This window comes from Falco biarmicus, chromosome 1, assembly GCF_023638135.1.
Source record: "Falco biarmicus isolate bFalBia1 chromosome 1, bFalBia1.pri, whole genome shotgun sequence".
Classification (NCBI taxonomy): Eukaryota; Metazoa; Chordata; class Aves; order Falconiformes; family Falconidae; genus Falco; species Falco biarmicus.
Window position 1 is genome coordinate 76543681 of NC_079288.1, and position 20063 is coordinate 76563743.

Consider the following 20063-nt stretch of genomic DNA (forward strand, 5'->3'; position numbering starts at 1 on the left):
AATGTGAAAACATAATTACCTTTTAGGAGTTTGCATAAATAATATGCCAGTTACTCAGTGAATGTGTGCAGTTTCTGTCAAGATGGGAAGACAAGGGATTTGCTTCTTGGCCGTTCCTTTCTCAGTGACAATCTGGGAATTTTTCTATCCCACACACAGATTGAGTCCAGTCTTGGTAGGCAGGCTGCTTGCAAGTGGAAGCAGGTGTGCTTCCAGCATTCTGTTGCCACCTAAGATTTCATAGCATCTGACACCTGGCCCAAGCCCAGGTTTTCACTGGACAAGCAAGAATTAAGACAGCTTGGTTTTGCCTGCGTACCAGTTTACCTTTTCTGGAGAAAAGGCAAGAAGCTAAATAACAACATTCTGCACACCGGATTGACAGGCTATCTGATGCTTTTTGTTGGTAGAGGTGCAGTGCAAAAAACTTTTGATCAGAGACCTGGTTCCTTAATAATCTGGAAGTAAATTGGCCAGTAATTATTAGTGAACTATTTTGGCATGCACCTTGAAGTGCAACCAACTAAACGATGTTCTTGGTGCCTAAATGCCCTTACTTTGGTGTTTAGGACAGTTTGGATTACTTTCAAGAACATCTTAATTAACTTCACTCCCAACTGTAGAAATAGTGTTTGCACAGTTTGAGAATAGATTGATACCTACAGGACTTAGGTTTACCTCCTGGATCGGTCACAGAACCTCCCATATTAGAAAAAACCTCAGTATTTACAAAGTAAAGATATTTAGTGTCCTTTCGTAAAGCTGTGGAGTGTTTTTTCACAGTGACAATTGCAGAGATGTTACTGGTCTAATAGCAAATGCAGTGACTCACGGTCTTGAGTACCTGTTTTAGAGAGTAATCCCTGAAGTTCTGTGAATTGTGTAATCTTTTTGCTGACATCTGCTGGTGAACCTGCATAACTCTGCAAGTGTGTCACCACCTTACTTCGTCAGAGGAAGACAGAATACACAGTATAAAATACTGTGAAGTCCAGAACCTGCTTGATGCAGTGGCAGAATTTCTGTGAAGCAGAATAGTTCCAGGATTTCCTCTTCTAGATTTAGTTTAACAAAACCAGAGCTTTATCCTCAGAGCTAATTTATCGTTTCACAAATCTTTAGCTGTATCCAGTTTTATGTATGGGTATTTTTTATATATGGATATTGATGCATGTGTTCCATATATATTTATATGATGCATGCTGTTATATATGGAAGTTTACTCTGGTAAGTAAAAACCACAGCCATTCATGTCAACTTGTTTTTTTGAGCTGCAGTCAGGATCAGGCTGCTGTTGTAGAATATTTTATATGGGTATAGAAATAAGATTTGGAACACTGTACAGTATCCGAAGTACTGAAGCATTTATGATTAAAAAGTAATTCTTGCTCTTTGTACCTTACTATTTTAGATGTTTTCATTAACTAAGTAGCTTCTTTTTTTATTATTTGATTATCCAGGTAAGATTGATGAAACTTCTGTAAGGTATTATGCTTATCTCTTTTAAGGATGTCAGGCTGTAAAATCCTCCACAGGCACAGAGTTTACATGGCCTAGAATGTGAATTTCAAGAATACTTCTCTATGTAAAATAATAGTATTCCTCAATTCTGGTTTTTTGTTTTTTTCCTTTTTCCTCTGAAACACCTTACAAACACAGAGTGTTATACAAATGCCAAGGGAGAGAATGGTGTAGGAGAATTTGCAGATGTAAAGGAAATATCCAATGATGATGAACATCTTTTAGATTTTAATATGGTAAGTTTGTCATTGGTTTGGGGGAGGAGTTTTTTGCTTCTTTTGTAAGGGTGTGCTACTACTTCTTTCCTTTCATCACAGTTTTCAGTCTGGCCTCAAATGAAATTCCTATGAAAACCTTCGAAAGCTTTTCTTTCAAAAGCTTTTCTTTACTTTTTTTTTTTTTTTTTTTTAATCTCCTCTGTGTCTTGAGCATTCTTCTGAAAATTCCTCATAGTGTTGTACTTCAGATGGTTGTACTTCTGGTAGTTAAGCGTACTCAGTTTCCTTTGGGAATGCTTCACTTTTGTTTGTCCTGTGTGTTAAACATGAGACTTCTTTTCCTCAACTTTTAATTTCAGTAAGCATAGAGTGGGCTGATGTGCACCATGAAGGCAGAAAGGACCAGTAATTAAAGGCATAAACACAATGTATGCTGAATTCTGTCCTGCTTACAAGCAAAAAAAAAAACCCTGATTTTTTTCTGTATGGAAAAAATTGTGTGTACACATGCACTTACTGATTTAAACTTTATAGTGATGATAGCACTTGAACATGCACCATGACATGCTTGCTACAGCTTTATTGATCCAGCTGAAAATATATTGGGTTTGCTTGAAGCTTAGTCAGATTTGTGCTGTGTTTTCTTGATATTTAATACTTACTACCAAATTTAGAGATAACTTGTAATCTTCTAACGTGAGCTGTGATAGGAACACATTCCAGCTGAGTTCACTTTTGATCCTCTTGCTGTTTTTTACAAGTCCTAAAATCAAGGAATAGGAAAAAATAATAAAAGCCCTGCCTTTTTTCCCTGCTGTTCTGCAGTCCTTTCTACATAGTGGACTAAGTCAGGAAAGAGGAGGACTTGCCCCATAGTTATGTCATCTCTCTTGAACAGCTGCAAACCTATATAACCTCCCAGCCCAGAAAAAAGCAAGCGTGTTCTGTATTGTTCCCCATCAACACTGTCAGTTTAAATCCTTAGGTTTCTTCTGTTTATGAAGCAAGATGTGCAGATGATATAAATGCTGAGGCAAAACCAAATGGCTTCAGGAAGAAGATCTACTCCAGTGATAGCTCCAGCTCTGAAGACACAGCCTCAGAAGGTGGAAGTGAATGGGCTGATCCGTGTGAGGAGGAGCTTTTTTCTCGAACTCAACTATAAAAACTGCAGCGTAGAACAGATGATTTAAAAGTAACATGAGATGGAAAACTATCCTTCTTGAGGGTCTGTAGCTCTAAAACAACAACTTGAGTTTCTTCTTCAGTTAATGGATTCAGATGTGTATTTATCTTTCTCTTCTTGCTTATTTTATAGATGAGGACACAGCTGTCCTGTTGAAGATTTTTCTTTTTCCCCCCAAAAAACTGTTAAATTCTTGGCTATTTGAACTAGACTAGATTGTGTTGTCAAATCAAGAATGGATGTGCATGTGCTTGTCTTAGTAGTACCACTGCTTTTTTGCATCTTAATTGCAGTTATTTTCATTCGTAACTGTAGCCCTACCACTATTACTATCTTCTTAGCATCGCAGTGTCTACAACTACTTCTGCTATTCAGAGACTTCAGCTTTCTGCACATTAGGCTTTGTTCTTTAAGAACTGGGAGATAAATACTTAACACTGTAATCTATCAGTGCCTTTCTGAATGCAGGAGAAAAGCATGAATGACTTGTCCAGTCTTCATTCAGTAAATCTCATAACTTTGAAGTAGGAACAACAGGGTTGTGCTTTAGAGACTTACAGAAACTGTGTTTTCTATCCTATGATTCCCCCCTCCCACAAACCAACACTGAAGATACCATGGTTTGTATTTTTGCTAACTGGAGAAGCCAAGGATTTTTTGTAGGTATGGAGGCAATGTGGGCTTTTATTTTCCCTTTTTTTTTTCTTTCTTTTTTTTTTTTTTTTTTTTTTTGTCCTTTTTAGCAACTTGCCAATGCAGGGCAGAAGTTTAAAAAGTAACACCAAAAATAATAAACCACTGGGGTGATGTGTGGATTGTTGTGAATTTTGTGGCGAGGAATGAGAACGTTGTCTTGTTGCAGATGATGGCATTCATGTAACCTGCAAAAGCATCCTGTACTGAACTTGAGCCTGAATGACTGAAACTTATCTTAAAATGCTCAGAGTGTTCAATGTTTTAAACGCAAAGGGTCAGTGCTTCACTTGAAAGAAATCCTGTGGCTGCTGCAGTTAGCTGCTGTTGTGGCTGTAATTTAGTAAATCTCGTAGTTCATTTTGTGTTTCTGAGAGAATGTGTGGGGCAAGTTATGTGTGTGGTGGGTGGGGGTAGGGAAGGTGATGACTTACAACATACATGTGTGATTGCAGTAGTGATTGTTGCTTTATGTGACTTGCTTTTAAATTTTATTTTGTTAACTTAGTCAATACATTGTCAAGTTGCATCTGTACAAGACTATCAACTCCTTGTGCTTTTAACACATTATGCAAAATGTATAAGCCAGGAGGAGCAATATTTGCAAAACTAAACATCCTAAGTTTTTACCAACTCAGTTTAAACAACAACAACTAACTAGTCTATACAATAGCAGCATGTCTTTAACATCAGGAAGTGCAGAAAGTCCAATACTGACTTGAAAAGCTTAACCATTAATTTTGACAGGCAATAAACCTCATGAGAACCGTGGCCGTTTGAAATGAGAGCTGAACTGCCTTTGAAATATGTTCTGTGCTAGAAAGGTTTTCTGAGTAACTGGGTTTTGTTGCCTTCACTCAATTGATAATGTAAGAATTGAAATACATGGTTGGAAAACCGTGCCATTCTTTGTGCAACACTTTTGTTGAGATCCTTACTTCAAATTGGCTTGGTTTGTCCTTACCCAGGGACTTTCTTTCGGTCCTCCTCATAGACTATGTTTTAGGGCTTGTATTCATACGGCAAATTTTTGACACTTTACAGTTTCTTTTCTTAATTTATTTGCAGACTTTGGATAGATTTTTGTATATTTTACTTTCTTCTGGAGCTTCCTTGAGAGGTTGTTTAGCACCTGCACTGAGAACTAGTTAACTGTAACATGAAAGTAAAAAAGAACTTTACACACAAATTCTTCAAATCACTACAGTGAAGAATGGAATAGAACTTCATTTGAGAACAAGAAATGACCAAATGGACATATTTCAAACACAAACTTCAGCTCAGTTAATTTTGGCTAGAGCTGCTTCTTTGGTAAGAAAGGGCTCAAAAATAACAAAGGTGTTGCTCATAGTTACATTGTGGCATGTAATAATTCCAGCACCTTTGGGGAAAACGAAATCTTATATTGAGCTTGGGCAATAACAAATTGTCTTTACTTGTTTTCATAGTTTAATGGCTAAAGCTCTAAAGCTTTCAGTAAGAGTTGAAGTGTGGTTTTTAGTTTTTCTGTATGGATAGAAACACACACAACAACAACAACAACAGCATTAAAGGTTGGCATACGCTGAACCGCACTGTGGTATGAAGCGCATTGCATATCCATAGCACTGAAGTATCAGTTTTCCATTCCTGGGCTGAAATTTGTTTCTACTTTTTGCTTCAAGTGGTTGTATTGTTCTGATTTCACGTACACCAGAGTAACTGATTTTGTTTTCTTGTGGAGTTACTTAACACCGAATAAAAATATAAAAGGACAACTGGATGGCGTGTGTGTTCATTTTCTTTGGCTAACATATATAAAACTTAGGTACAACATGGCAGTCAAGCATTAAACATTCTGGAGAGATAGCAGGAGGTATCTAATTTGGAAGTCCTTTTCAGTGCTACAGTGTTTTAGTCTATTTTTTTTATTTGTTTTCAATACCAGGGAGGAAAGTGAAATACACTGCATGTGTTCTTTAGAAAAAAGGAAGACAAGCAAACAAAATAAGCTTAGGCCCCACTTAATTATTTCTGTAGACTATATCATACTGTCATTCCAAAAATAAATTTGTAATGACAACTTCACGTTTAGAGAACATGAGACCCCTTTAAAAAAAAAATAAATTTAAAACCCAAGCAAACCCAGACCCTCTCTCACATAACAGTTAAAGAACTTTTATCTAGCTGTGGGATCTAACATAGCAGATATTTATTTCTGCTTTCAATTTGTGTTCAGCCATCAAATGGTTAGTATCTTACTTCTACTTTTAGGAAAACTGCATCTGTGACAAGAAAATACACACTATGAACTCCATGGCCGGACATCCTTTTATAAAAAGGAAAAAAAAAGACTCAGTTTTCCACAGCTCACACTCAGCTTGGTGGAGACACGTGCATTATGTTGCTGTAAGTTTACAGCCACAGTGACTTGGGATTCCATGCAGAATGATTCTGACTCCCCTAAATCAGAAGTGCAATGAAAACAGTATGTAAATACACCCTTGGGAAATAATGGAAAATAGTTGCTCTGTAAGGCCTGTGGCTGAATACTTTTGTTTGTAAGTATCTAGCAGGCTTTAAACTTGGTACTGAAAACTTTCAAAGGCATAAATTATTTTTAATTATTTCTTAAATGTAGCAGCAGGAGTATATTTTCATTGTGTTTACAGATGATGCTTGTTAAGAATTCTGTTTAATCAGCCAGGCCTTTCAGTTATTGTGTCTGAATCAATATTAACTCCACATATCCTAAAGAGTTAGTTTCCAATGTAAACAACGCTGCTATTGTGCAAAAACCACTGCCTAGTCCTAGGCAGCAATTGCATCTGTCAGTGGTGGGGCAGGCTTTAAACGCATGTCAAACGATGACTTCACGGGAGTGCTGTCTGCCGTTCAAAATACATGGACAGGTACTGCAGCTCTGGGAGTCTTCCCAGGATTCCCTGACAGTAACTCATTCTTTTCCTGCCGGGACCAGCATATTTAACTATTATCCCCAATGAATCTTTCATCTACCTTTCACATATGGCATCTTACATAATTTTCTTTTATGACCTGTGAAACTAGTAGCAACAAGACTCCAGGCATTTGGGACAAATGAGACTTAACTGATACATTTTAGCTTTATACAGCAAGATCTCTTTTCCATTGTTCAAGTTGCTCTTAAAATGTATTGTAACATGCAAGTGCTTAGAAATTTTATGAGCTACCTCTGTGTTCCAATGTGATGATAATGGAATTAAAAGGCAGAACAAAGCTGCAGAGCTGGCACTGGGTCAACATGCTGCCAAGAAACAAAACATTGGGTTTCCTGCCCTCCATCACTGTGTATAGCTTCACCTATAAAGAACGCACCAAGGACAGAAACTAGGATGAGAGAGTTCCACGTGCGCTGCCTTCTCCAACCTGACAGCCTTCCTGCAGGGCAGTGTGTAGGTCCTGGAAGGACCGTAACTCTCACTGTAATGTATTTGCAACTGCAGAACCCAGTTAATCTGAAAACATAAGGTGCAATAGCAGTAGTAAGTTTCTTATTACCCTCTCGGTACAATGCAGGGCCACTTTTATTAACAGCGGTAACAGCTATATAATGCTGCTACAATTGCTTTTCATATAAAGATTGTAGAAATTTTTAATGAGGAAGGCTTAACTGGCCATCAGTTCTGTGTAGATCGATTTTACTCACTACAAGGAAACAAAAGACACAGTCAGTGTAGCAACTCCTTGTATCACAGAATTGAGCAGTCTCAAATTCTTGAATTTCTTCTAAAATCAATCTAAACAATCAAGCCTGTTAAAGTGTAGATGAGTATGTTTTCATTTTCATTTCAGTGCTTTTCTTGTTTGTAGCCATGGAAATGCCTGAGCAAAGGGCACTACAGTATAGTAGCAGTACTGAAGGCAAATACATAAGCACTACAATAGACTGCCTCAAAAAGGGGTGCCACCTCCACACTGGAGATTTTTAGGAAAAGATGAGACAAATGTGTCAGAAATTATGGTGGGCCTGGCTACATACATCCTGCCTCAAGAAAAATGAGGAACTAAGGGATCTCCAGATTTCTCTGAAGCCTGTTTCCCACACAGGAACAGCTTATATCCAGAAGGGCTATTAAACTGATTCATAGTTCACAGAGAAAACCATTGGGTTGCCTTTGGGATGTTAAAACTTGCACATTTTTTCCTTTATTGATCACAAACTTGTGTTTGAAAAAAGTACAGCTTGTGTGTGTTTTAAGCCCATTGTCCAAAGAGTGACTCACCTCAGTAATCCCTACATGCTACAGTAGGCCACCCTGATCCTTTCTGGATACGGGACAGAAATTGGTAATGAACTTTTCTTTTTTGCATACTTACTTTATTCATGGAATAATGAATATTAAGAACTGTTAGCACCCTTTTTGTTCCCAATAGCCTTTTGGTAGGATTTTTCCCTTTTTCTCTTGACATTTTTTCTTAAGTTTCCTAACTTCTAATTTTTGTATTGGTTTGGCTTTTGTCTTCACTTTGTAATGGGGTTTTAGCCCATAGTCTTTTGACTCTGGAACCCTTATCTATTTGACACCAAAGTCTTCAAACAGTCTCAATTGTCATTCATGCTTCTAAAATATTTTTCCTCTATTTTTCTCATAATTTTATTCAATACAAAAATACTAAATTCTTTGAAGCACTGCAGATCCATAGAGACATAATAACTGGATCTGTTATCTGCCCAAATTGAATGTTACTTAGACTCATTCATCATTATCAGTTCTAGACAACAACTAATTTTTAACGAGTACTTTTTTTTTCCTAATGAGATCCACTAGGAAGTTACCACTTGCTGAATACAATACCTTTTGTGTTACAGAATGAATCTATTTGCTTTTAGAAATGTAATTTAAATTGTGCTTGACTAAGAGAGTAAATCTGCTATAGCATCCCAACATTTCATTATGCAGCTGGGCATAATAAAAACCTTTTTTCCTTCTCTGGTATGATTTAGTGATGAGTGAAGACCCATAACAGAAGTACGATGGAAATTCTGTTAGCAGTTATTTATGGGCACTTAAGATTCTGCAGTTCTGAGCTATTAATACAAGCAGCAATATTTGTAGTTTGTATAGTCTTACTCCTTCACACCTTATCACTCATTTCATCTTTCCTAAACAGTATGTAGACATAGAAACAATCCAGTCACGTGCATTATGTTTTAATAATATAAATTCAAATGTGCTGGAAAGTCTCACACTTTTGTCCCCGACTTTTCCTGCTCTTCATTTTCTTGCTGGCTCATGGAGGGGAACCTTAAACCATAGAAGTCTGCTCTTACCCAGTGGTAACAGAAGGGTTAACAGTAATGGTACTTACACACTGGCTTCATTTTCCTCATCCTTTATGAGGTTTAAGTTCCTATAGAAGGCGGCAGCCTTTTGGGAGAATGAAATGACATGTTCTCCAGCTGTTGCCGATTCATCCCAAACCTATTAAAATGATTTGGTGCATAGACAGTGCACTGCTAGTCGGAATGCCTGTGCTGGAAATGGACTGCTAGCAAACACAGATGTGCAAAAGACAGACAAATATTAGTTTTGTGAGAACAACATTAATTTGTGATGAAAAGCATAGTATTCTCCATTTGTCAAAAACATCACCATTTGCTTCTGAGGTATTGATATTTTTCATCAAATCATCATCATCATTGCTACAAGTCAGGAGAAACCTGAATTTATTCATTGTTGCCTTCTGTACCATCAAACATGCGTTAGTTACTTTACCATACATACAAATAATTCTCTAAAGCAAGGAGGAAAAACATCAATGTCTCATCTCTGTTCTAATACTTACCTTCAAAGAGAACTTTTCTGCTTCTTAGCATGATGGACAGTAACAGAGATTATGCAGTATTTGCTGCACTTACTTGGTACACTTGCACTTTTGCTTGTGCGAGCTAAAACTACCTTACATTACATGGATGGTTAATGGAGGCAGGAGCTGTTAGTCAGCTAGTATTCAAATATTCAATGATTTAATACCTTTACAACATGCAAATCTTTGGTTAACTAGAGAAAAAAATATGTACTGAAATGTCTTCTAGTTTGTGACAGAGAATTACCGACCTCAAGATGGATAGGGAGCTGCACAGCTGATGCAAATGAAGCTGTTTGGCTGTCTCTGAAAGCTGCTTGCATCATACTTGGCTTCTGATGAATGAATCTAGGTGTTCCCATGTAGTTCTTAAAAACATTTAAATTAAAAGTATCAATTCCAAAATTGCTGAAGCTTCAAAACAGAACTGAAAGGCTAAGCAGAAAATTATTTCCCACATCTACAGGCATAAGCAGCATGAGGGAAGCTTGCGCTTGTTCCTTAACTCTAAAGGATCAAATGAAGGACTGTTACTTGGCATACTTTTTTCATATGTAGTACATTTCAGAGAAATCAGTGAGACAGAACACAGCGCAAACTCTTCATGCTTTCTTGCAAAATAACCATGAAATCAGCATATTGAATTCTGCTGGCATGAATATGAGTTTGTATGATGGAGCTTTGGATTGAATGTTTTCAAAAAATTAAAATCTCTAGCAATGATCTATTATTAGACCACATAGATGTTTTTTTCCCAGTAAGTGAACATCAGTTGGCAATTTGAGACTGCTCTATGTAGTGCTTCATTTCTGCACAACAACCACAGGCAAGACACTCTTGAACAACACATCAGGATTTTGTCCCTAGAATTTTTACAAAATTATTTTACAGGTTTACCTGACTGAATCAATGGCAGAGGACTGATGATAACCATGCTGAGTAAGCACCACAACTAACTTCTTATCATGCTTTTCAGGATTTACTTGCAACCCATCTGTTAAAACAGAAAGAGTTTGATTTCTCAGCGTGCCCTTCTGGATGAACATTAGATTTTGCACAGCTGAAAAACAAAGGTGCTAAAAGTCTCCTTTGCACTTAGGCATTTATACTTCCCATACCTGGTAGTAGGTAGTACCTGGTCAGTTTTCTTCTAGTAATTAGGACATTCCATGCTTCCATGAGAATTAATGGTGTGACGCTGTGTTTAGTCACAGCCCTTAAGCTTTTACCAATACAGAGGCCTTATAATACGTAATACTTGCTGACAGAAACCATGTTATCTCGGGTGGAAGTGGCTTTAACAGAACTGATGCTAACCGCTAATGCAAAAGTTCAACTTCTGCTAATAGCTCACAGCCACCAGAAATGCTGTTTAGCCTTTTCCACAAGGTATGTAGCCATTTACATGCAACAGAGGTCGGCTTTTTATATTGACTAGGCTGTAATTTTCTGTTAACGTTTTGAGGCTGACCCTGCTATTTTTTCACCACCTAGCACACTGGGACCCCAGTTGTTCTGTGTTTCTTCAGTGCAAAGAACAGTAAGGATTTTGTTGTGAGTGGGTATCTAAAAACCTACCAGCTGAATAGGAAGAGTCATCTGTGGGTTGAAAATGGAAAAAAATCAACTAAAATAAATCACTTGGAATGGGATCTGAAAGGTATTATGATTGTTAGGCAAAATACTATCCTTAAATAAGTGCTGACTCAAAAAGTGCCAAACTCCTTGTGTGACTTGAAACTTTCAGCTGGACTTTACAGTCTGCTAGTGCTGAAAGATTCCCTGCAGCGGATTTTATAACAGTTTCTTCAGCCTAAATAATATTATGAAGATGGGAGTATCATTATTTCCTTGGGAGACACTCTGCAGACTTACAGATTTCATGATGGTGTATTTCCATGTTGTTATTTACCCTAAGAACCTAACAATTTTGACCCAAGTTTGATGATGCCATGACAATACACTCTTCTGGTTGTGCCAAGAGAAGACTTGATTCCCACTCTCAAAACCAGGAGGCGAATGTTAATACTGAAAAAGGAATTAGTGACAGCATATGCTGCAAAGCAGTACGTCTCCTGTGTATAAACAACTTCTTAGTGCTTCAAAGCTGTTTTGTTCTTATTTACCTTCTTTTAATAGTAACATGCACACTGTCTTGCAGAGGTAGCAGTGATTTTCAAAGAAAGATATGGAGAAATTAGTGCTAATCTTAATTGGTTTATGTTGATACCCATCTTAGAAATCCAGCAGAGTAGGTGTTGATATTTATCAGTCTCTGATGCAGTCACAGGAAGAAATCTGCAGAGGTGTAACTCTTGTTGATGGTAGGTTTTCAGTGCCTACTTCTCATCTTGATAGCATGGAACTGGTGTTAATGGGGTCACGGTGGCAAGTACTTCTGTAAAAGTTTACCTCAGCCTCTCGCAATTTATTCAGGTGTAACTTGCCCATATCAAAACTTGAATAATCATGGCTTTGCTCTTCCTGATATTGAGCCAATTACATTAACAGGAGTTCAGGTATTTCTGCATTTGCTGCAGTGACGCTTGCAGCTTCAGGGCAGACGTAGGTGTGAAGTGATGAGAGGCTGGTACTTGCACCTTCAGTTAAGATGGGGAACAACTTTTATCTTATTACCATTCCAGACACATGATCACTGAGTCTAGGTGCAAAACGTATATGATCTTGGCAGGAAAGGGAAAAAAAAAAAAAAAAAGGCAGTAACGATTCGAAATACAGGAAAGCGTGAGTACTGCTCCTCTGAGGTCCCGACTGCTCGCAACCCCGTGGTCTCAGCGGGGCGGCAGGGAGAAGGGGTGTGCGCGGGGTTCGCTATGCAAACGCCAGAAGAGAGCACTCTGCGACGGCAGGTGAAAATAAAGAGAATGGAAAGATAAATCAAACACGCTAGAATAGCCATTACCATCCTTGAGCCTCCACTTTGGCATTACGGGTCAGTTGCACAGAGGTAAGGAAACACCTTAACCTGATGCCCCAGACCTTCCGCAGCCCAGACGCAAAACCCCACTGACTTTTGTTTTTTCTCTTCAGAGCAGCCGGGAACACAAGGGGAGCCCCGCCGCTGACGGGCTCCCCGCGGTCTCTCACACTGCCACGGGCAGTAACGCAGCCGCCCGGCAGCCGAACACCGGCTCCCCTCCAGCGGGGGGCACGGAACCGCTCTGAACGGGCGACCCCTGCCAAGCCCGGCCGCTCTTCAGCCCGCTCCGCCCGCCGCGCTCACCCCACCGCTACCACCACCGCCGCCGCCGCCGCCTCCTCCACGGCCGTCCCGGCCGCGCCCCGCCGTGCCCCCCACCCGGGGTGCGCTGAGGCGATTCAAAATGGCGGCCGGCGCGCAGCCCCGGCGCCCAGCGGCCGCCCCCCACCGCGCAGGCGTCTCATTCCCCGGCGGGCGGCGCTTCCCAGCGCCGCGCTGGGGAGGGGGAGCGGCGGGAGGCGGCCGTGCCGCGGGGACCGGAGCGTCCCGGTAGGAGCCCGGCGCCTGTCCCGCCGGCGGAGTCCGCCGCCGCGCCCGCAGCCAGGTGTGCGCCGCGCCGTGCCGCCGCGGGGGCGGGCGCCATGGGAGGCCCTGCGCCGCGTGGAGAGGGCGCCCGGCGGGCGGCGGCCGCCCCGCCTCACCTGCGCTGAACCCGCCGCTCGTCCGCCCGCACCGGAGAGCGACATGGACCGCCCGCCGCAGCCGCCCGCCGCCTGCTAGTCCCGCCGCAGCTGCGGGGCGGGTTGGGCATGGCCCAGCATGAGGAGAGCGGCGGAGGGCAGCGCTACCCCGGTGAGGCGTCAAAGCTTCCGCGTACCTCTTCCTCCTCGGGCGGCGGCTCTCAGCCCTGCCGGGCCCGGCCGCGCTCGGGCCGGGGGGGTCGGTGGCACCTGTTGGGTGGGGGCGGGAGCAGCCCCCGCAGCGGGGGTCTGGCCGGGCAGGGGCCCGAGGGGCGGCCGTTCGCCGCGCCCGGCCGGGGCCGCCTGGAAAAGTTGCAGGAGCCCCCGCCGAGTGGGTTAAACACCGCGGGGGAGGGTGAGCGCCGCTTCCTCGAGGCTTTGGGTTGCGTTGGGTTTTTTTTGTTTGTTTTTTTTTTTTTTCTCTTGTGTCCAGTTTTTGTTTTGTTTCGGTTTGTTGTGTTTGTTTAAGTGCAGGCTGCCAGCCGGGAGCCCTTGGCGGCGCGGGGTCAGGCTCGCAGCCCCGGGAAGGCAGCAGCTCCAGCCTCTGGCGCTGCCTCGCTTCCCCCTCGACATCCCCAGGCAGTTCCCAAAGACGAAGCAAAACTACAGCCAACAATAGCTGAAGCTCTCCTGACGCTGCTACTGATTTAACGTGGCCACAGATTTTTCTGTAGTGTTGGTGTGGGGAGGAAAAAAAGCCCGGTAAAGTGCTTCTGGAGCCGGGGCTTTAGAAGAACGCTGCGAGTCGCTTATAGCGCCCGCCTGACATAACCAAACCGTGGAAAAGTGGTGGATGGTTTCATTGCTCTCCAGCACTTCGCTCAGAAACCGGGTTTGTAAAGCTCGGACTTGGTGAAGAGTGCCAGCTAAGAGATAAGGCTTCTTTAAAAAAACAAACAAACAAAACAAAACAACCCAAAATCCCAACTTCTATCTCTTTGTTTTGTCAGTGCTTATGTCTGTAGCATTAATCGCTGTATTTCGTGCTTTGCTGAAAGCTAGACTTTCTTAGCCTCAGGAATTTATGCTGTTGGCAGCACTGTGGCTGTTAGAACATGAGCATAAACAACCTGAAACAAGAAACGTTTAATAAAGAAAACCTGGATTTGATGCTCTTGTGCACTGAGGTCACCTGCAGTTGCACTTGATAGCAGCAATGTGTTTCTTGGAACATGCAACAAAAATATTCTCAAATGCGTGGAGAATATAAACCCTTAATTTTTAAACAAGATTTTTCCTTTTAAAAGAAAATAAACCAAACAATGGCAACTTTGTAATTGAGGAAATACCTGAGCAGTATATACTGCTGAGCAGTATATGTAATCTGTTCCTTTTGTCGTTCCTGTGAGCCGCGAAGATACAAAGCTTGTTTTGTAGATAGTTTTCTTACCCTTCCTTCTGAACAAGTTTGTTGACTAAATTGCATTGCAAGTCACAGCAAACTTGGAAGAATGTGGCTTGAATTGGCATCATTCTGATCTTTGTTTTACTCTAATGGTTAGGCATTGCTGTTAACTTTCTTTTAATTTTACATTAAAATGGGTTTAAAAGCTATTTTATTCTAGATCTTAGAAATTATAATCAAATATGACTTGTTCCATCTGTGTGCTTGAGTGATCGCAAAGTCAAAACCTGTTTTAAAGCCTCTGGTTGTTGTCAGAACATGCCTTCTCGCATGCCATCAGTGATCCGAACCTGGGGAATGTAAGGACTTCTGGACAGCTGTACTGACCAAAACTCTAACCATCAGACAGAAGAAGTTACCTGGGAGAGGGTATAAAAGCAGGACTCATGTAGACTGATTAGGACACTTGCAGTTGAAGGACCTCCTGAGTTTCTTTTTGTTTAGGAATCCTCAGTTATTTTTTCTTCCCTGAGCTTACATGTAAACTTCTGGCATCCACAGTGTACTGTGGTAAGGAATTACGCAGTTCAGCTAGCTATCCTTTGCATGAATAGCTAGATCCTGATGTTAGTTTTGAACCTGGCTGCAAAACTGTCTTTGCCTGGTGCCCCCTTCACACTTGTGTTGGAAGAGTTAATGAGTAAGTAGTGTGTGCTTGCCCTCTCCTTGCCACTTGTGACCTCTGCTATATTTTCCTAGCTTCTTTTTCCTTATCTCCCTTCTGGGATATTTGCAGTTTCAAGGTCATGGTTCCTGTAACACGTAGGATGTTAAGACTACAAATACCGATTTTATTTAGATTATAGTATGTTTAAGTGAACCACAGGGATGATGAATGTGCATTTGCTGTGACAAAACTGCTTGTTCTTTCTCGATAGTTTATTATACTAATAATACTGTTTACTACTAATGCTATGTTTATTGTGATCATAATGCTACAATAATGCTATGTTACTAAATGATTTATGGAAATAAGTTAGTATTGGAACATGTGGCACTTAGAACGTTTGACATCAGTTGTCAAATTTTGCAGTTACCGGTGAGGCAGCTGAAATAAGGAATATAAATATCACTTCACTACATCCTTAAAAACAATCCTACAACAACCTAATATAAAATGAATCAAGAAGTTCTCATTTATGTTTTTGACAGCTGGTTACATCTCAAGTTTTCATTTAAAGCCCTTGCTGGGTATGCTTCAAAGCATCCCACAGTTTCACTGAACTGTGTAAAACCTTTGTAACTTGTTATTGCATAATTTGCTCCAGCAAGCTGGAGCTGTTACGTACTTCTGCAGTTGCTGGTTGCCTATTTAAAGAATCTTCCTGTTAAATTTCTTGCTTAAAAAAAAAAATAAATACTGAGCCAAGTTAAAGTAGCCTCAGTACCCTGCCTGGAACTGTTTTTTCACTTTTCTTTGAAAACTTTTACTTAGAGAATTGTTTGGCCTCCTGAGCTGCTGTGTTTACTGGCCCTTCCAAGGCCACTTGAATGCTTACCATTTGTAAGCCTGGGGGTGAAGAGCCATGCAATTAAAGGAAGGACTGCCTGCTGCTTGGGAAAATCGTTGAGCAGAAGTGAAGGTAGTCACTGGAGGAATTCATTATGGAAACACGCTTGTGCTGTTTACTGAAACATCATCAAAGTTGTTCCTGGCTGATTACCTTTCTGTACTTTGTTTCCTGGACTGCATTTTCTAGATGCATTTGTAAGTGTGAATTGTGATAAAGCAAACACCTGCACCCTTGCTTATACAGTTCCATAATGTGTGTGTATACTTCAGGGTAATGTTGGGGCTGGGTAGGCTGTTGATTTTAAGAGCAATCATGTGTATGTGTATGAAGGAGTGGGTGAGCATGGGGAAGAGAAAACTGAAAATAAGTGAATCCTGGCAAGGTCTGAGAGAAGGAGATCTGAGTATATTGAACAGTAATTTAATCTAATGCTCCGTGTTATGTCTTATTTGTACACTTCGACTTCACAGTTGACTGTCCCTTGCAATTTTTAACTAGTGAACAGAGAGGTTCGTAATTATGCAGTTGGTGTGTTAGCTATCTCAAGACATCACTTCAGATTGCAGTGCATGTAAACTTTTCAGACCGTGGCAATGTGAAAAAAGAGAAGTTGCTATAGCAACTCTATAAGAAAAGCGTACATCTTCACAAGCTTTTTAGTCAAAACAATACACTGGAAACCTTGCTTATCCAAAAGATTAGGCAGTTGATGCGTTGATTGATTTGCATGGGTAGTACACAGTTGGCTGTTTGTTAGAAAGTTCTGGAAAGGTCCAAAAGATGAAATATCCAGGGTGGTTTTTACTTGACTTTTCCCTATGCTTAGGAGTGGATTAAACTGGAGTGTCAGAGCAGCTCGTGAACAGCATTTGTGTAGTACGCTAAAGAGTTGGGATACCATATGAAGTATGTTTGGATTCATGAACTTTTCACGTGACTGAAAGCTTGTGGAAGAAATTGTTACGGTTTGGACCAGTGGAATATGTTTGAAATGTGTTTTCTGTCACTTACTGCCTGCCAGTATTGTAATGCCAAAGTGTATGGATGGGCTCAAATCTAAGAGCAGACAGTGTGTTGAACGCTGGTGTTTGGCAGGGCTTAGGCGCCATTAGCCAGTGGTTTGGAACTGCTGGGAGGAACCACTTTTCCCAAATGAGATATTTGAGTTTTGTTTTGGGGGTGGTGTGGTTGTTTTGGTTTTTTTAAGTAGAATGTGGGGAGGACCTCCTAAAGGACAACCGGCACCTTTAATTAACTTGAGACAGAATAGGAGACCAGAAGCAGGAGACCAGGCTTCAGGAGCTGGAGGAAAAATCTGTCTAGAAAGCAAGCTGTCTGCAAGATGGAAGGAGTATTCACTCCTTAACACTTAGCCCAGAGTGTTTCAGAGTGAAGAAACCAAAGCAATCTGTCCATATTTGTTCTGCCAACTGCTGCGGAGTAATTACGTTGCAAACTTCAGCAGAGCTGTAGGTAATTTAACTATTCATGTAGAAAGAGAAGATCTATGTAATGTCACGGTAATAATCATGTAGTGTTTTAAAGGGTCTGTAGCAGTTCTGGGAGTCAAGGCGGCAGTTCTGATGGTGTTCCAAGTATATGAAAGGTTGCAGTTGCCCATGAGGAGAGTGCATCTACCCTGCAGCTCAACTTGACTGCCCTCTGTTTGAGGGTTACTCAGATGTAGGCTGGAAGTGGTGTACTGACTGAATTTTAATAAACGTGCCGGCAACTCCTGGGGAGACAGTGTGAGTGTACGTTGCAAATACGAAGACCAGTGATCCCCCCCGAGTGCAGTAAATACAATGTATTTGCAAGTGTCAGTTTTACTTGTAGGTGCAGTGACAAAGTGCATCACGTATTGTCAAAACGTTGTCTACGTGGATAACACTACAGCTATTCAGATTTTGCATCTCTTACTTAATGCAAACCTGATATATTGCGTGTTTTATTTTAGTGACAATTTATTGTCAGTTTTACAGTTTTCAGAAGAATGCTAAGAAATTCTCTTTAAGTGAACATTTCAGAAGTTTGGTCTAAGTGTATGGAAACAAATTTTGTAGACTCCCAACATCAGTAAATAAGCATTTATGACTGTATAAAAATCATTTTCAAATATTTGTCTCAATATTGACATGGAATGTTAAAGTACTGCAGTTTTTATAGTATGTAATTTCACTCTCAATAGATGTATGCAAAGCAAACACTGGCGCACAAACTGCTTATGAAAAGCTTTTCATGCTTGACACTTTCTAGAAGCCTAGTTTAAGTTGCCATTGTCCTGCTTGATCAAGCAGGGGGAAGGGATAGCAAACGTGCAAGAGAAGATTAATAACTTATAAGCCTAAATTATGACAGAACTGAGTGTATTTATAAAAAAACAACAACCAAAACAACAACAAAACGAACTGCCAAGAACAAACCACAACCTTCCTGCAAACTCATAATCTTGTCTTTTCTTTCTTTTTCACCAGTTACCAGTTGGGTCAAGACAACTGATGTAAATTTATCCAACTCCTTAAATAGTTTGAGCTTCGTGAGAATTCTGGATGCAAGAGTGGGCAGCGGTATCCAGGGCCTTCAAAACTTGAACTCCGGGACCCTGGGATCTCTCTCACTGCCTGAGTATGGGCCTGGCCCACTGTCCAGTGCTGTCAAAGATTGTCATAGCCTTAAATCAGTGGATTCTGGTATTCCAACTCTAGAAATAGGAAATCCAGAGCCTGTTCACTGCAGTGTGTTAACTGTGAAGAGAAAGCAGTCAGAACCTGAAATTGTGCCTGACAGGGCTTTTCAGAGTGCGTGCACGCTGCCGTCTTATGTGCCTCCCCATCCTCTGACTGCTGAGCATGACCATGCTGTGCGAAAATCCTCTACTTTCCCAAGAACTGGGTACGACACTGTCAAACTTTATAGTCCAACTTCAAAAACTCTGAACCGAAGCGATGATATCTCTGTCTGTAGTGTTTCTAGTCTTAGCACAGAACTGTCAACAACTTTATCGGTTAGCAATGAAGACATTTTGGACTTTGTGGTCACAAGCAGTTCAAGTGCAATTGTGAATCTTGAGACTGATGAGGTCCACTTCTCGGATGTTACCCTGAATTCCACTAAAGAGATCAATGATCAGAGCCAGCAGGAGTGTTGTCACGAGCCAGATGTGGACAGTAAAAGAAAAATACTGGGACCTTTTACAAACTTCTTTGCCAGGTAATGTTTCTGTAAAATATATTTGTATTTTAACAGTGAGATTAAGTAAGATCAAAGGAGTAAGGTCTTGTGTGATATCTTACTTAGAAAGACGTAATGGCTTGCTATTTTATTTTAAATTGGTATAAACATTTTTTTTTTTGTGTCCTGAGTAAGTGGACAAATATTGCTAGGGACTAAGGCTCTGAATCCTCCTTTGTATTATCTTTATGATATATGGAAACATCTTAAATCTTCTGAAAAGATTCTTTCTGCGTTACAGTAAAAGGAATTCTGAATGAGGAGGTTTTTTTCTTCTTAGCAAGTGTTTTCTTTCTGGCTTCTCTCGTGATGCCTCGTGATTTTGGCCAAGGTCCTTAATCTCATGTCACATAAATAGGTAAATAGGGGTAGGATCCATACCTGTATTGAAGAGCTTTGACATCTAAGGATTCTTAAATGGTCTGGTAGTGAATGGAGTATTTTATTGATCAGTGTAAGTGTATGAAGCTTAAAATACAAATACTTGCAAACGCTTGCATGACTACTATGATTTTTCCAAATTTCAGTTTTGTTAATACCTTTTTTTCTTTCATTTTTATACGGAATGAGAATGTCTGACATTCTGTCACTCAGTTGTTCAAATGAAAGCATTGGCCACTCAAAGCAGTTACATGACCTATTCTAAATGTGGCCCTTACAGGAATGATAAGGCGTTCTAAATGCAGGTACCTGGTGAAAGTGTTGAATGAGGAAAAAGACTGGTCTGCTTTTGGGGTTTGGATCGTTGGTGTGGTTTTGGTTTTAATTTAGATAAGTTCTTCTTA

The 20063-nt window shown here is 40.7% G+C and overlaps 2 protein-coding genes and 1 long non-coding RNA gene across 9 annotated transcripts in view; 2 read left to right on the plus strand and 1 right to left on the minus strand.

The window, feature by feature from the left end:
- The window catches only part of KIAA0232 (KIAA0232 ortholog), a 72463-nt gene extending 67088 nt beyond the window's left edge, over positions 1 to 5375 (plus strand). For 5 of the 6 annotated variants that reach the window (XM_056337952.1, XM_056337974.1, XM_056337983.1 and 2 more), the window contains 2 exons: positions 1660 to 1757; positions 2725 to 5375. In XM_056337952.1, the coding sequence (XP_056193927.1) occupies positions 1660 to 1757; positions 2725 to 2904 (278 nt within the window). In that variant the 3' untranslated portion in view covers positions 2905 to 5375. Of the gene's footprint in view, positions 1 to 1659 lie in introns of all 6 variants that reach the window. The other variant, XM_056337965.1, reaches the window with a different exon arrangement.
- LOC130148914 (uncharacterized) lies at positions 3608 to 12746 on the minus strand. The gene is made up of 2 exons (XR_008821706.1): positions 9699 to 12746; positions 3608 to 7094 (listed from the first exon to the last, which is right to left on the minus strand). It is a non-coding gene; the product is annotated as an uncharacterized LOC130148914 (long non-coding RNA).
- Positions 12747 to 12871: 125 nt separating this feature from the next.
- Positions 12872 to 20063, plus strand: part of TBC1D14 (TBC1 domain family member 14) — a 70657-nt gene continuing 63465 nt past the window's right edge. Inside the window, exons 1-2 of one of the 2 annotated variants that reach the window (XM_056338017.1) lie at positions 12872 to 13240; positions 18522 to 19257. In XM_056338017.1, the coding sequence (XP_056193992.1) occupies positions 13198 to 13240; positions 18522 to 19257 (779 nt within the window). In that variant the 5' untranslated portion in view covers positions 12872 to 13197. Of the gene's footprint in view, positions 13241 to 15154; positions 15174 to 18521; positions 19258 to 20063 lie in introns of those variants that run through there. The other variant, XM_056338009.1, reaches the window with a different exon arrangement.